At 40.5% G+C, this 13,183-nt stretch overlaps 1 protein-coding gene across 3 annotated transcripts in view; it reads right to left on the minus strand.

Annotated features, from left to right (window-relative positions):
• Window positions 1-296: 296 nt before the first annotated feature.
• LOC126284814 (arginine/serine-rich coiled-coil protein 2-like) overlaps window positions 297-13,183 on the minus strand; it is a 67,724-nt gene continuing 54,837 nt past the window's right edge. For all 3 annotated transcript variants that reach the window (XM_049984011.1, XM_049984012.1, XM_049984013.1), the window contains 2 exons: window positions 1,612-1,756; window positions 297-1,317 (listed from right to left, as the gene is read on the minus strand). In XM_049984011.1, the coding sequence (XP_049839968.1) occupies window positions 1,160-1,317; window positions 1,612-1,756 (303 nt within the window). In that variant the 3' untranslated portion in view covers window positions 297-1,159. The remainder of the gene's footprint in view (window positions 1,318-1,611; window positions 1,757-13,183) is intronic.

Here is a 13,183-nt window from a genome sequence, read left to right on the forward strand (position 1 = left end):
CCACAATTAAATGGCCTGATTGATCACTGCCTATACAGCACACAAAATGTGTGAAGTATATCTGTTTTGATGTGAAAAGCAAAGTGTTTTAATTAAATTTAATTTTATAGATGACCATCCTCCTAAAACCTCTCAATAATGATAAATGAATACTGTCAACCCAAAGCTTTCAATACTTAGATTTAATTACATGTCACTATCAGTTAATGAAGGAGTCTATTTTTGTGTTTTACAAATTTTCATTTATCAGGAAACTCTCGTCAAGGTTAAGGAACAGACAGTGCAAACACAATATGTGATGCTTCAGTCATATGCATTTAGTTCTCTAATCACAATCATTATATTTACAATAACTTAAAAGACAAAATTTTATGTATGAAATTTACAATTAACATTCACTTTGGTATGCAAAAATGCATAGCCGTTAATCTTAGTACATTCAGTCAAATTGAGGGATGTTCCACATTAGAACTGTCCATCTGCAGGCAGAAGAACTCAGCAGGTAAATTTAGAAATTTTACCAAAAACTTAATGCAGCACTATATTAGAAACTTAATGACAAATATAACAGGATGATACTTCAGTGCTGAACATTGAGGGAAACATAGTGCATTTCTAACATTTAATACAACAAAATTCACAAACATATCATACATTCATTATAATTTACACTTCATTGTAAAATCACACATTCATAGAAAACTCTACATTTTTAACAGTATATACACGAGATACCCGAACAGTTTGAATGTATAGAACATTTTACATCCCAGCTCCTTAATCCACTTCCCTATCAATTGTTTGTTGCAAGAGAAAGGGTTTAAAACATGTCCAATCATAACATGCCGAGACCTTTTTAAAACACGCGTGTATGAAAATGTACCACTAAGATCATTCTTTTTTTTTTGGAGGACTTTAGATCCTTAAAGGAAGAAGAGACGAGACACTGAAATTAACACTGGAAATCCACTCAAATATTCCTTGGAAGGTACAAATGATACAGTATTTTAAACTGTGAAGTGCAGGAGCTGAAAGTGAAATCCTTATGAACAGGAATGTGAAGAATGTCAATTTCTTATTGTATTTGTCTGATTTTATTTCCTGCACTCATATACATCACGTCCCCAGGTGATATCACGACACACCTCCCATTTTCTTGCTATCGTGGGTACTGGAAAGTACCAAAGCCAAGGCCTACCCCACGATGTGTGTGGGTTGCTACTCTTGCTACCTCATACTGCATCTCCATGGAGTTGAACATTTCTTCTTGCTTCTTGAGAATTTCATTTCCTTCTGTGCCTGAAGAGCCAGAGCTTCCTGTAATTGAGAAACATTTCAACTGTCATATTGCCACAATACCAGAATGTCTACCAAATAGTTTTCCCCTCCTTTATCTTAACAATGAACTGTATATATGACACACAAATACCTCTAAGAAATAATTTATATAGAACAGTTTCAGCAAATTAATAAAATTAATGAGAGTTATATTTCATAATTCATCCATAAACTGAAATTTGTGAAATCAAGTAACAGTCTATCATTAAAATACTTGTCACTCTTCTATTGGTAAGTGTGTATCTTGGTTAGCTTAATATGTAGTGTATGTACCTTGTGCCGTATCTTTGATCCCCATCAGCCTCTTAAACTTGGCTGTCATTTTGCCATCTTGGTCTTGGGCAAATGTAGTTCCTTCCCATTTATTGGTAGATGTTTGTGGTGTTGACGAATCTGATTTTGCAGTAGAAGTTGTTGCCTGTAAAAAAGGACAACACAAATTTAAACAGGAACAGCAAATACTTCAGTAAATTATTTCAAAACTATCTTTAAACATAACTAGAATAGATACAGCGTTTTGAAATCCCTCTGATAATGTCATCTTAGACCACATATTATTAAAATTGTTTAATGCAGCTCGCATTAAATAAATGAATGTCACACAAAGTATAGTTACTGATAAACTTGGAAGAAAGGTGCTATAGTAGAGATGGCATAATAAGATCCCCGACAGTACTGTTACCAGTTTTCAGCTGAAAACAGTAGCCATCTACTACTGTGCTGTGACAGCACTGAGGCATTACTATAGAAATGTTTACAAAAGCACATACGTTACTGGTTAAGGAAGCTGCGTAAATCTGCTACACCCAGTCCACTGCAACTTTCAGGGATCACCTTATGCTGACTCAACTACAGCTGTGATCTTGCATATCAAAATTCATTCACAGGAGCCACTGAGTCACAGACAGACCCAAATTCTGTCTGACTCACTGCCTAATATATGCAGTGGGTAGCAATCTATCCTTTTCATATTATTGTTATTCCATCCTGGACTTTCCATTGCTTAAAGTTCACCTAGAGCGATTTAGAAAACTTCAGAATACCCCTACACAAACTTACATCACCACTAAAGTAATTAAAGTCTAACATTCTTTTGACAACATTAGTTATCCATAATCTTGTGAGAGGTTAAAAAGCTGTTGTATCACTGCCAAAAATCTGTTCACTCAAATGCACTTCTTCTGTCTCAAGGGCCACCTTTAATGCCCTTTATGGATTAATTTCTCTCACATACGTATATTACACAATATGGCCTTCCATAAAAACAAATGATTATAAAGCATAATGTGTTTTCAAATGATGAACAAATGCACAGAACTGAGCAACTAATATGAACTACCACTTTGGAAGCCATGGGTTTTGAGAAAACTTTTTACTCAGTTTCAACAAAATCTGTACAGGGAGCTCTTGAGAAACAAGGCATGATTCAACCTGAAAAGAACGACGAACCTAAACAAAATCAACATTTTCAAGGGTGTTCAGAGATATTTTCCAAGTATTCTGGTACAAGATAGATACGGTTTCTTGTGGTCTGTTGTCCAGTAATTATATTTTGTTTCATTTCTTACCACACTTTATCTTTGAATCTGTACTGCACTAAAATTATCTGCAGACAGTGCAAATGTTGACACGAAGCACTTTGTGTCCTATTTGGAAACAAACTTGTTGCACTCACTCACAGTAATAACTATCAACAACAGTAATCCCCACTTTACTCTTCATCATCAAGCACGCCTTCAGTACTGCTCAGGCTTGCTCCAGGTATGTTTTTCAGACAACGTTTCTTGCACATTAACAGTGATGGCACAGCAGTATGGGCAGGTTTAATGGCGAAGAGTAGTTAATATGCAACTTGTGTGGGAGTTCACTGAATGCAATGGAAGAGCAACACTATTACACTATGCTCAGTCATTTCTAAAGTACCAGCAACTGAATCTTAGTCCTTTAGAATCAGAGGATTGTGGCATTACTCCATGTTTTGTATTGTACCTTTCCTAACTAAGTATTACAGGCTTTTCATTGTTCTTAAGATTTTTCGCAAGAAAACCGTAACTGGCAAAACAAACTGTATAAATCATAATTACATTATTACTCTGCAATGAGCCACTGGATATAAAGGCTCTCTTACTCAAAATGTTGTTGTTGTTGTTGTTGTCGTCATCTTCAGTCCTGAGACTGGTTTGATGCACCTCTCCATGCTACTCTATCCTCTGCACGCTGCTTCATCTCCCAGTACCTACTGCAGCCTACAGCCTTCTGAATCTGCTTAGTGTATTCTTCTCTTGGTCTCCCTCTATGGTTTTTACCCTCCACGCTGCCCTCCAGTGCCAAATTGGTGATCCCTTGATGCCTCACACATGTCCTACCAAGCGATCTTTTCTTCTAGTCAATTTGTGCCACAAACTCCTCTTCTCCCCAATTCTATTCAATACCTCCTCATCAGTTATGTGATCTACCCATCTAATCTTCAGCATTCTTCTGTAGCACCACATTTCGAAAGCTTCTATTCTCTTCTTGCCTAACCTATTTATCGTCCATGTTTCACTTCCATACATGGCTACACTCCATACAAATACTTTCAGAAATGTCTTCCTGACACTTAAATCTATACTCGATGTTAACAAATTTCTCTTCTTCAGAAACGCTTTCCTTGCCATTGTCAGCCTACATTTTATATCTTCTCTACTTCGACCATCATAATAGCAAAACACCTTTACTACTTTGTGTCATTTCCTAATCTAATTCCCTCAGCATCACTCAATTTAATTCGACTACATTCCATTATCCTCGTTTTGCTTTTGTTGCTGTTCATCTTATACCCTCCTTTCAAGACATTGTCCATTCTGTTCAACTGCTCTTCCATTCCTTTGCTGTCGCTGACAATTACAATGTCATCGGCGAACCTCAAAGTTTTTATTTCTTCTCCATGGATTTTAATACCTACTCCAAACTTTTCTTTTGTTTCCTTTACTGCTTGCTCAATATACAGATTGAATAGCATCGGGGAGAGGCTACAACCCTCTCTCACTCACTTCCCAACTACTGCTTCCCTTTCATGCCCCTCGACTCTTATAACTGCCATCTGGTTTCTGTACAAATTGTAAATAGCCTTTCGCTCCCTGTATTTTACCCCTGCCACCTTCAGAATTTGAAAGAATATTCCAGTCAACATTGTCAAAAGCTTTCTCTAAGTCTACAGATACTAGAAACATAGGTTTGCCTTTCCTTAATCTATTTTCTAAGATAAGTCGTAGGGTCAGTATTGCCTCACGTGTTCCAACAGTTCTACGGAATCCACTTCCCCGAGGTCAGCTTCTACCAGTTTTTCCATTTGTCTGTAAAGAATTCGCGTTAGTATTTTGCAGCTGTGACTTATGAAACTGATAGTTCAGTAATTTTCATATCTGTCAACACCTGCTTTCTTTTGGATTGGAATTATTATAGTCTTCTGTAAGTCTGAGGGAAATTCGCCTGTCTCATACATCTTGCTCACCAGATGGTAGAGTTTTGTCAGGACTGGCTCTGCCAAGGCTGTCAGTAGTTCTAATGGAATGCTGTTTACTCCCGGGGCCTTGTTTCGCCTTAGGTCTTTCAGTCGCGCAGTATCATATCTCCTATTTCATCGTCATCTACCTCCTCTTCCATTTCCAAAATAGTCAGAAGATACCCACGAAGACTCTCCTCCATTTTGCCTGTGCGGTTCAGGCTCACCTTTTATACGTTAATGCTAAAGCTTCCACTACACCTATCAGGATAGCAGGAAAGCAGGAAATTAAAAACTTGAGAAAAGAAAACAAACAATGAAGTTTTAGTATCAACTGATGAGCATCCCTATTTGTCAGTTGAAGATAACGGTGAGACTGCCAGTAAAAGAAATAAACAAAAGAGTAAAAATAGGCTGGAGTGCTTTTGACAAACTGAATACGGTTTTAAAAACAAAGCTCCTACTACATCTTAGGAGGCAAGTTAAAAATAATTTTGACTTATGGCTGAGAGATACTTGACTTTTAATGCAAATACCACCCCCAAACTGAGGGTTACTCAGTGAGGAATGGACAGTGGTGTGACAACTACATCCATTTGCTACCACTGACAGCAGCAAATGCGCTGCACTCCCCAAACATCAGCAGTCAGAGAAGCTCCCATCAGCTAGTATACCACTGCTTTCTCCAGCACCCACATTGCTAACTCCAGTTTCTGCTCCTGGCTGCACTCCTGAGAACTCGGTTCTAGCAATGCCACACTGTTTTCATCCTTAGCTACCATGCCTCATCGGACTTTGCCTCCGTTACTGTAGTACAAAAGGATTTCAATAGTGCTTCCTGTGTGCCATTTTAGGGTCTTGTTTCCTGGAAAGACTAGTGTGGTTCTACTAAGTCTGTTACCAGATCAGTCTTCCCTCACCCCAAGCATCAGCGCTGAGTTACTGAGCGTGTGTAGTGATCATCAGTGCAGTGATGTGACAAGTGAGTGCAAGAAATGTGATGCTATTTATTTTACTAGTGCCATGTCTGGCCATTTTGACACCTGTTCATTGCCAAGTGCACAGAGAGGTGAATTCTATCCCGACTGGGCTAGCTCTCTTCACAGCCAGACAAGTCCTTTCTTTTAATTTTGCCTTGCACAGCAACCAAATATCTCCCTTTTATCTGCTTCTGTCACGAATGAGTAGGAACACTAGCCAGTGAACCGCCCATCTGTCCTGGAAGCAGCAGGTTCTGCACTACGATTTTAATTCGGTATCACAGAACCACTTTTTTTTGTAAGTAAGACATTGGCCCAGTGATATCTCTAGTGCTCCTTGATCGTCACTGCCAACAACTCAGCCATTATTATTTACGGTGTACATGCCCACTCACTAGTTTGCTGCCTTCATCATGAACTACTGTGGACCTTCACGGTTGCAAGTGCTACTGTTCCCATGCTGGCCAGCCATTATCATCTACTGGCCGAATTAGGTAAGCGCTGTTTAGTCAACAGTACCTCCAGCACATCTGTCAGCTACAGGTCCTATTTTATTATGTGTGTTGCCACAATGAACAGCTGGAATCTTTCTTTGTCGAGAATCTTGCAGAATTCTCCCATCTCACCCGGCCATCCAGTGCCCATCAGAATATTCAGCACCACACCATGCATTACGCTGTTACCACTCCCCCCCCCCCCCCCCCCCCAACAAGTCCAAAATTGAGCAGAATGAGTCTGAAGAGCTCCTTGCCACCAGCAAACTTCGCCCTTCATAAAGACTTTGGGCCTCCGCTTTTCACCTCACCACCAAGCATGGTTTCTGCCACTCGTGCACAATTACTGTAAGCTCAACACCCGCATCATCCGCAACAGTTCCCCCAATTCCACTCCTACGCACTTACAGCAACACCATCTTGAGAATAAACTACACTGCGAAAAAGCCTTCGCCCAAATCCAGGTCATAACAATGCCTTTCAGTCAGTTCAAAAGTATGTTTGCAGCAGTTGGTTTCCAGAATGCTGCACAAACCTGGTAAAGACTATACACAACATCCTACAAAGCACAATAGGTTGTTTTGCCTATTTAGATGATATGCTCTTCTACTCCAGAGACCCCAACGAACACCGCCAATGTATCTGATGCGTTTTTACCTGTCTACAGAAAGCAGATATGATCCTCAACACCACAAAATATGTTTTTGGGACAGGCGAGGTTGAGTCCCCTGGACATGTAGTCTTTGCTGCTGACTCCCCTCTTCTCCCAAAGAAAGTATGGGCAGTAGCAGACTTTCCACACCACTTTCAAGGAACTCAGCCATTTCATCGGCATCAGCAACTTTCTCTGATGCCATCTCAAGGACGTCGCTGCCACTTAGTGCCCCTTTACTACCACAGTTCACAGCAATCTGAAGAAAGGCAATAAACCAGTCCCGTGTACCCAATCCATGATTGAGAGCTTCAAAAAGATAAAATGAGACCTCGCCAACTTTGCCCTTTTTGCCCACCTCCAAACCACCGCCCTCCTCACACCAGTTGCGGACGCAGGCCAAACCGCTATGTACAATGTTACTGGGGCACAAATGACCAAAAGCTCTCTCAGAGCATATGAAGCTGTTTGATATTTCTACAGCCACATATACATTTGCATACATATTCCTCAAGCCACTGCACAGTGCGGGGTGACCTTCAGTCAAGGGACGTGTTGTTTATACAGACCTCTGCCCTATCATCACCAAATTCTGTAGGAAAGATCTGATCTCAATCTATAACTGACAGTTTAGGCTACAAGAGTGTATCGTGTAATTCACTACCGACATCCAGAATGTCACCAGCATAGATAACATTGTGGAGGACTGCCTTTGTCACTCCAGTGTCGTCATCCAAACATTTGATTACAATGCTCTAGCCACCACCCAAGAGCATGACCAGGATCTCAACCACTCTCTTCTGATCTCCGACACAATCCTCAACCTCCATCCCCATACCCAGCTCTGATAACAAAATCTGGTGTGATGTGTTTGTAGACCCATCGCAACCTGATGGGCCCAGCGTTCACCTCCCACCCCTTTCTCCCCCAGCTTTCTGAAAATCAGCCATTTACCACATTCATGGTCTTGCACACCTTGTGTCGGAACCTTTGTTACCTTCTAGGAACAGCACTTCATCTAATTGGGCATTCACTGTGACTACAGAAACAGTGAATGTAGGCACCCCAAGTTACATTTTCTTCCTGCAATATCAGTTTTCACATGCACATGTTAACATTGTTGGCCCACTGCCTTCTTCCTGTAGCTGTCAACATATGTCAACAGTTATCAACTGATTTACCTGCTGGCTGGGAGCCACTCATATTCCCAACTTTTCAGTCAAAACTGTTTACGCAGCCCTCTCTTGGAACCTGGGTGTCCCGTTTTGGATGTCCCCGCCACATCACTTTAGATCACTGGTGCCATCTCCTTGCTTTGGCAGACACCTGTGACTCTAGCACCCATTGCACTGCAGCTATCACCCAGCAGCCAATGGCATTGTAGAACAGTTCCACAGCCCACTTCAAGCTGCCCTAGTCTGGTACTTTTGTATACAACGCTGACCTGGAAACTTTGGCTCATATACGGACAGCCAATTCCTCCCAACAGCATCATCCCAGGCTTCAGCAATAGCTCAATGATTTCATGTTTCAGCTGTGATCAACACCCCCACAGCGATCAATGCACTTTCATCCAACGTGACCTTGCAGCATGACTCATGTCATGCTTCAGACAAACACATGCCTTGCCCATCCTCTCACCAGTGACAACACTCACACCAGCATAGCAAAGAAAATCCCTGCAGGTACCTCTTAATACAAGTTCCACGAGCCCCCCCCCCCTTTTTTTTTTGCGTTTCTAGCAGTGCCACTGCCACAATGATGCAACCAGGCCCAACATCGTCATCACACTAGATGTTGCTCCCTTGCCAGCACTTGACACTTTGCACAATCACCCCCCCCCCCCTCCCCCTTGCTCAGCTGTCTGTCTCAAGATGCCACCCCCCCCCCCCTCTCTCTCCCAGCAAGCAGTCTCAACCAGCTTCAAGCACCTCCTTACCCTATCACTGTCAATGTTATCCTCTTGAAAGATGGGCACTATATAGCGACTCCCTTCTTTCGTCTCTACCGACAGCAAGGGTTGACACACTGCAGTTGCCCCACATTGGCAGCCAGAGAAGCCCCTGTCAACTATTGTGCCACCGCTTTTCTCCAGAAACCATGATGGTAATTTCCACCGCCTGTGACTCTTTGATCTCCACGATTTCCGGAAGCCATGCACTTTTTCCTCCACTCTGACGTATGATGAAGCAACACCTTCTGGCCACACTCATGAGAACTCAGCTCATACAATGCCACGTGTTTGCATCCTTGGCCACTGTGCTTCACCAGAATTTGCTCCAACAGTAGAGCTTCATATTCAGTTTTCGTTACCATAGTTCTCTCACAGTCTGGTGAGCAAATGGATTTTCCCCACAGTGAAGACCTGCCAGTTCCAACAGCTCCACTAGTTTGGGAAGAAGTTACTAATTCTGATCATAAATCTACGAACACTAAGGAAGCACAATGTGAATGAAGTGAAGAGGAGCACTTTCCAGAACAAAGACTACTTTTAATTACACAAACAGACTTAAATGACCTAGTTCTTGATTTATAGTTATCCAAGGATCATGCAGAAATTTTATCTTCATGCCTTAAGGAATGAACTTACTTCAATATGGTGGGTAACATTTGTGCTTGTAGTGGTGTAGTAGGATTAATGAATCAGTTAAACATACCATAATATGCTGCTGAGTGGCACTTGTTTATTGACGCTTCCAAGACAAGTCTTAAGGCTGTACTACTGCATAATGGTAACACATTTCCATCTGTCCCTGTGGGGTACTCTGTGACTATGAAAGATAACTACATAAATTTGTCAGAGATACTTGAAGCTGTTAAGCATAATGAAGAAAATTATACAGTATGTGGTGATCTTAAGGTGATTGGTTTATTAACTGGTCTCTAAAGTGGTTTCACAAAGTATTGCTGTTTCCTTTGTCTTTGGGTCAGCTGTGCAACAGATAAACATTATACTGTTAAACAGTGGCCACCACGAGAGAATTTTGCTTCAAGGAGAGAGAATGTGAAGTATGTACCTCTGGTGGAGTCTCAAGATGTTTTCCATCCCCAATGCATATTAAGTTCGTTCTTATGAAGAATTTTGTCACGGACTGGACAAAAACACTAATGGTTTCATGTATCTACGTGAAGTGTTCCCTGAATTAAGTGACACCAAATTGAAGAGAGGATTTTTATTAGGCCACAAATTAGGAAGTTGACGCATGATAAGAACTCTGAACAAAAATTAAGTCAGTTAGAACTTGCAGCCTGCCTTTCTTTTAAGGATGTCATTGAAGGTTTCCTAGGGAATAAAAGAGCAGAAAACAGTGACATTAGTGGGAACTCTTTTAGAAACTATAAAAATCTTGGGTGGAGAATGTCACTAGAAAGCACTTCATTCTCATTTAGATTTCTCTACCAATTTTGGAGAGGTTAGTGATGAACATGGAGAAAAGTTCCATCAGGACATTTAACGAATGGAAAGCTGCTATAAAGGTAGATGGAACCCTGCATAGTTGAGTGACTATTGATGGTTTTTGAAGTGCGAAGGATATATATCCCACAGAAGGAAGTTGTCATCAAAAAGACTCAACCCTTCACCTTCATCATCATCTCGAGCAAATGAATGTTGCAATTTTTCTTGTAAAAATGTACATTAGGTCCAGGATAGTTTTACGGCATTAAGAATGTTATATATTGTCTAAATTTAGTGTGGACCACCGTAGTCTCTCTTTAGATATAGGCATTTAAAAACCACCATAAAAAAATTGGAGGTTGATGGCGAAAATCTAACTAATTCAGGAAGTCCAAATTTATTAGATCCACCATATTTTATCTCTGTACGTGAAAAAAAGTTTTTTGTTGTTGTATAGTGTAATCGATAATTAAGACCTATAGCAACCTGATTACCAACATGCAAAACGAAAATGCTATGAACTTGTGGATCACCTTAATACTTTCTTGTTAGATGCACTGTTCATATACATACCGGAAAACTTAACACATGAAGCGTCTACATCTTTGTGATTACTATGATATTCACAATAAAGTGCTTGGCAGAGGGTTCCATGAGCCATCTTCAAGCTGTCTCTCTATGGTTCCACTCTCAAACGGAGCGTGGGAAAAATGAGCACTTAATTTTTCTACGCGAGCCCAGATTTCTCTTATTTTATTGTGATGATTATTTCTCCCTATGTATGTGGGGGCCAACAGAATGTTTTCGCAATCGGAGGAGAAAACTGGTGATTGAAATTTCATGAGAAGATCCTGTCGCAACAAAAAATGCCTCTGTTTTAATGATAGACACTCCAATCCACATATCATGTCTGTGGCACTATCTCCCCTACTTCACGATAATACAAATCTAGCTGCCCTTCTCTGTACTTTTTCGATAGCATCTATCAGTCCCATCTGATGCGGATCCCACACTGCACAGCAATACTCCAGAATAGGGTGGACAAATGTGGTGTAAGCAGTCTCTTTAGTAGACATGTTGCACCTTCTGCCAATGAATCACAGTCTTTGGTTTGCTTTACCCACAACATTATCTATGTGATCGTTCTAATTTAGGTTATTTGTAATTGTAACCCTTAAGTATTTAGTTGAATTTACAGCCTTCATGTTTGTGTGACTTACCGTGCAACCGAAATTTAGTCGATTTCTTTTAGTACTCATGTGAATAACTGCACACTTTTCTTTATTCAGGGTCAACTGCCACTTTTTGCACCATACCGATATCTTATCCAAATCATTTTGAAATTTGTTTTGGTCACCTGATGGCTTTACAAGACGGTAAGTGACAACATCATCTGCAAACAATCTAAGACAGCTACTGAAATTGTCTCCTATGTTGTTAATATAGATCAGGAGCAACACAGGGCCTTTAACACTTCCTTGGGGAATGCCGTATATTACTTCTGTTTTACTCAATGACTTTCTGTCTATTACTATGAACTGTGACCTTTCTGACAGGGAATCACAAATCCAGTTGCACAAGTGAGACAATATCCCATAGGCAAGCAGTTAGGTTAGAAGATGTTTGTGAGGAACAGTGCCGAAAGCTTTCTCCAAATCCAAAAATATGGAATTAATTTGACATCCCCTGTTGACAGCACTGATTACTTCATGAGTATAAAGAACTAGTTGTGTTTCACATTAACAATATTTTCTGAATTCGTGCTATGTGTCAATGAATCATTTTCTTCAAGGTAATTCAAATGGCTCTGAGCACTATGGGACTTAACATCTGAGGTCATCAGTCCCCAAGAGGTATCATAATGTTTGAACACTGTATATGTTAGAAAACACAACTGCAAATCACTGTTAGTGATACGGGCCTGCAATTCAGCAGATTACTCCTATTTCCCTTTTTTTGGGTGTTTGTGTGACTTGAGCAATTTTCCAGCTTTTAGGTACAGATCTTTCTGTGAGTGAGCAGTTGCATGTAATTGCTAAATATGGAGCTATTGTATCAGAATACTCTGAAAGTAACCTAACTGGTATACAATCTGAACCAGAGGCCTTGCCTTTAGATGATTTGGTGAAGGAGTTTTTGGAAAACCCTGTTTAATAACTCTGCTTTAGTGGCACTGTCATCAGTGACTTCTCCATTGTTATTGTGCAGTGAAGATATTGATTGCATCTTGCCACTGGTGTGCTTTGTGTATGACCACAATCTCTGGGTTTTCTGCCAGTTTCCGGGACAGAGTTTCCTTGTGGAAATTATTAAAAGCATCTCACAGTGAAGTAAGCGCTATATTTCAAACTTTTGCAAAACTTTGCCAATCACCTGGCATGCTTTTTACGTTGCTTCTACAACAGTGATCTCATCCATTTTGTGTATCATGGAGGATCAGTACCATCACTTATTAATTTATGTGGTGTATATCTCTCAATTGCCGTTGATACTATCTCTATAAAATCATTCCACATCTCTACACTTACATGATCAGATCGGAAGGAGTGAAGACTGTCTCTTAAAAAGGCGTTAAGAGCATTTTTACTACCTTTTTTTAAATACACACACATTGCATTTCTTTTTGATGGTTGTATGTGTTGCGGTATTCATCCTAGCAGTTGCTAATCCCTGTATTTGTCACGATACTCCCTATTTGTTCAGGATTATTTGTTGCTTAGAGGACAAGTATGCTTTCGCAACCATTTATGCTTCGAGTGGGCTGTGAGACTAGTTTTCTTTGAACCTTTTCACCAACTATGTTCTGAGTCGAGAGAGGGGGGAGGGGGGGGGGGAGGG

This window comes from Schistocerca gregaria, chromosome 8 (genome assembly GCF_023897955.1).
Source record: "Schistocerca gregaria isolate iqSchGreg1 chromosome 8, iqSchGreg1.2, whole genome shotgun sequence".
NCBI lineage: Eukaryota > Metazoa > Arthropoda > Insecta > Orthoptera > Acrididae > Schistocerca > Schistocerca gregaria.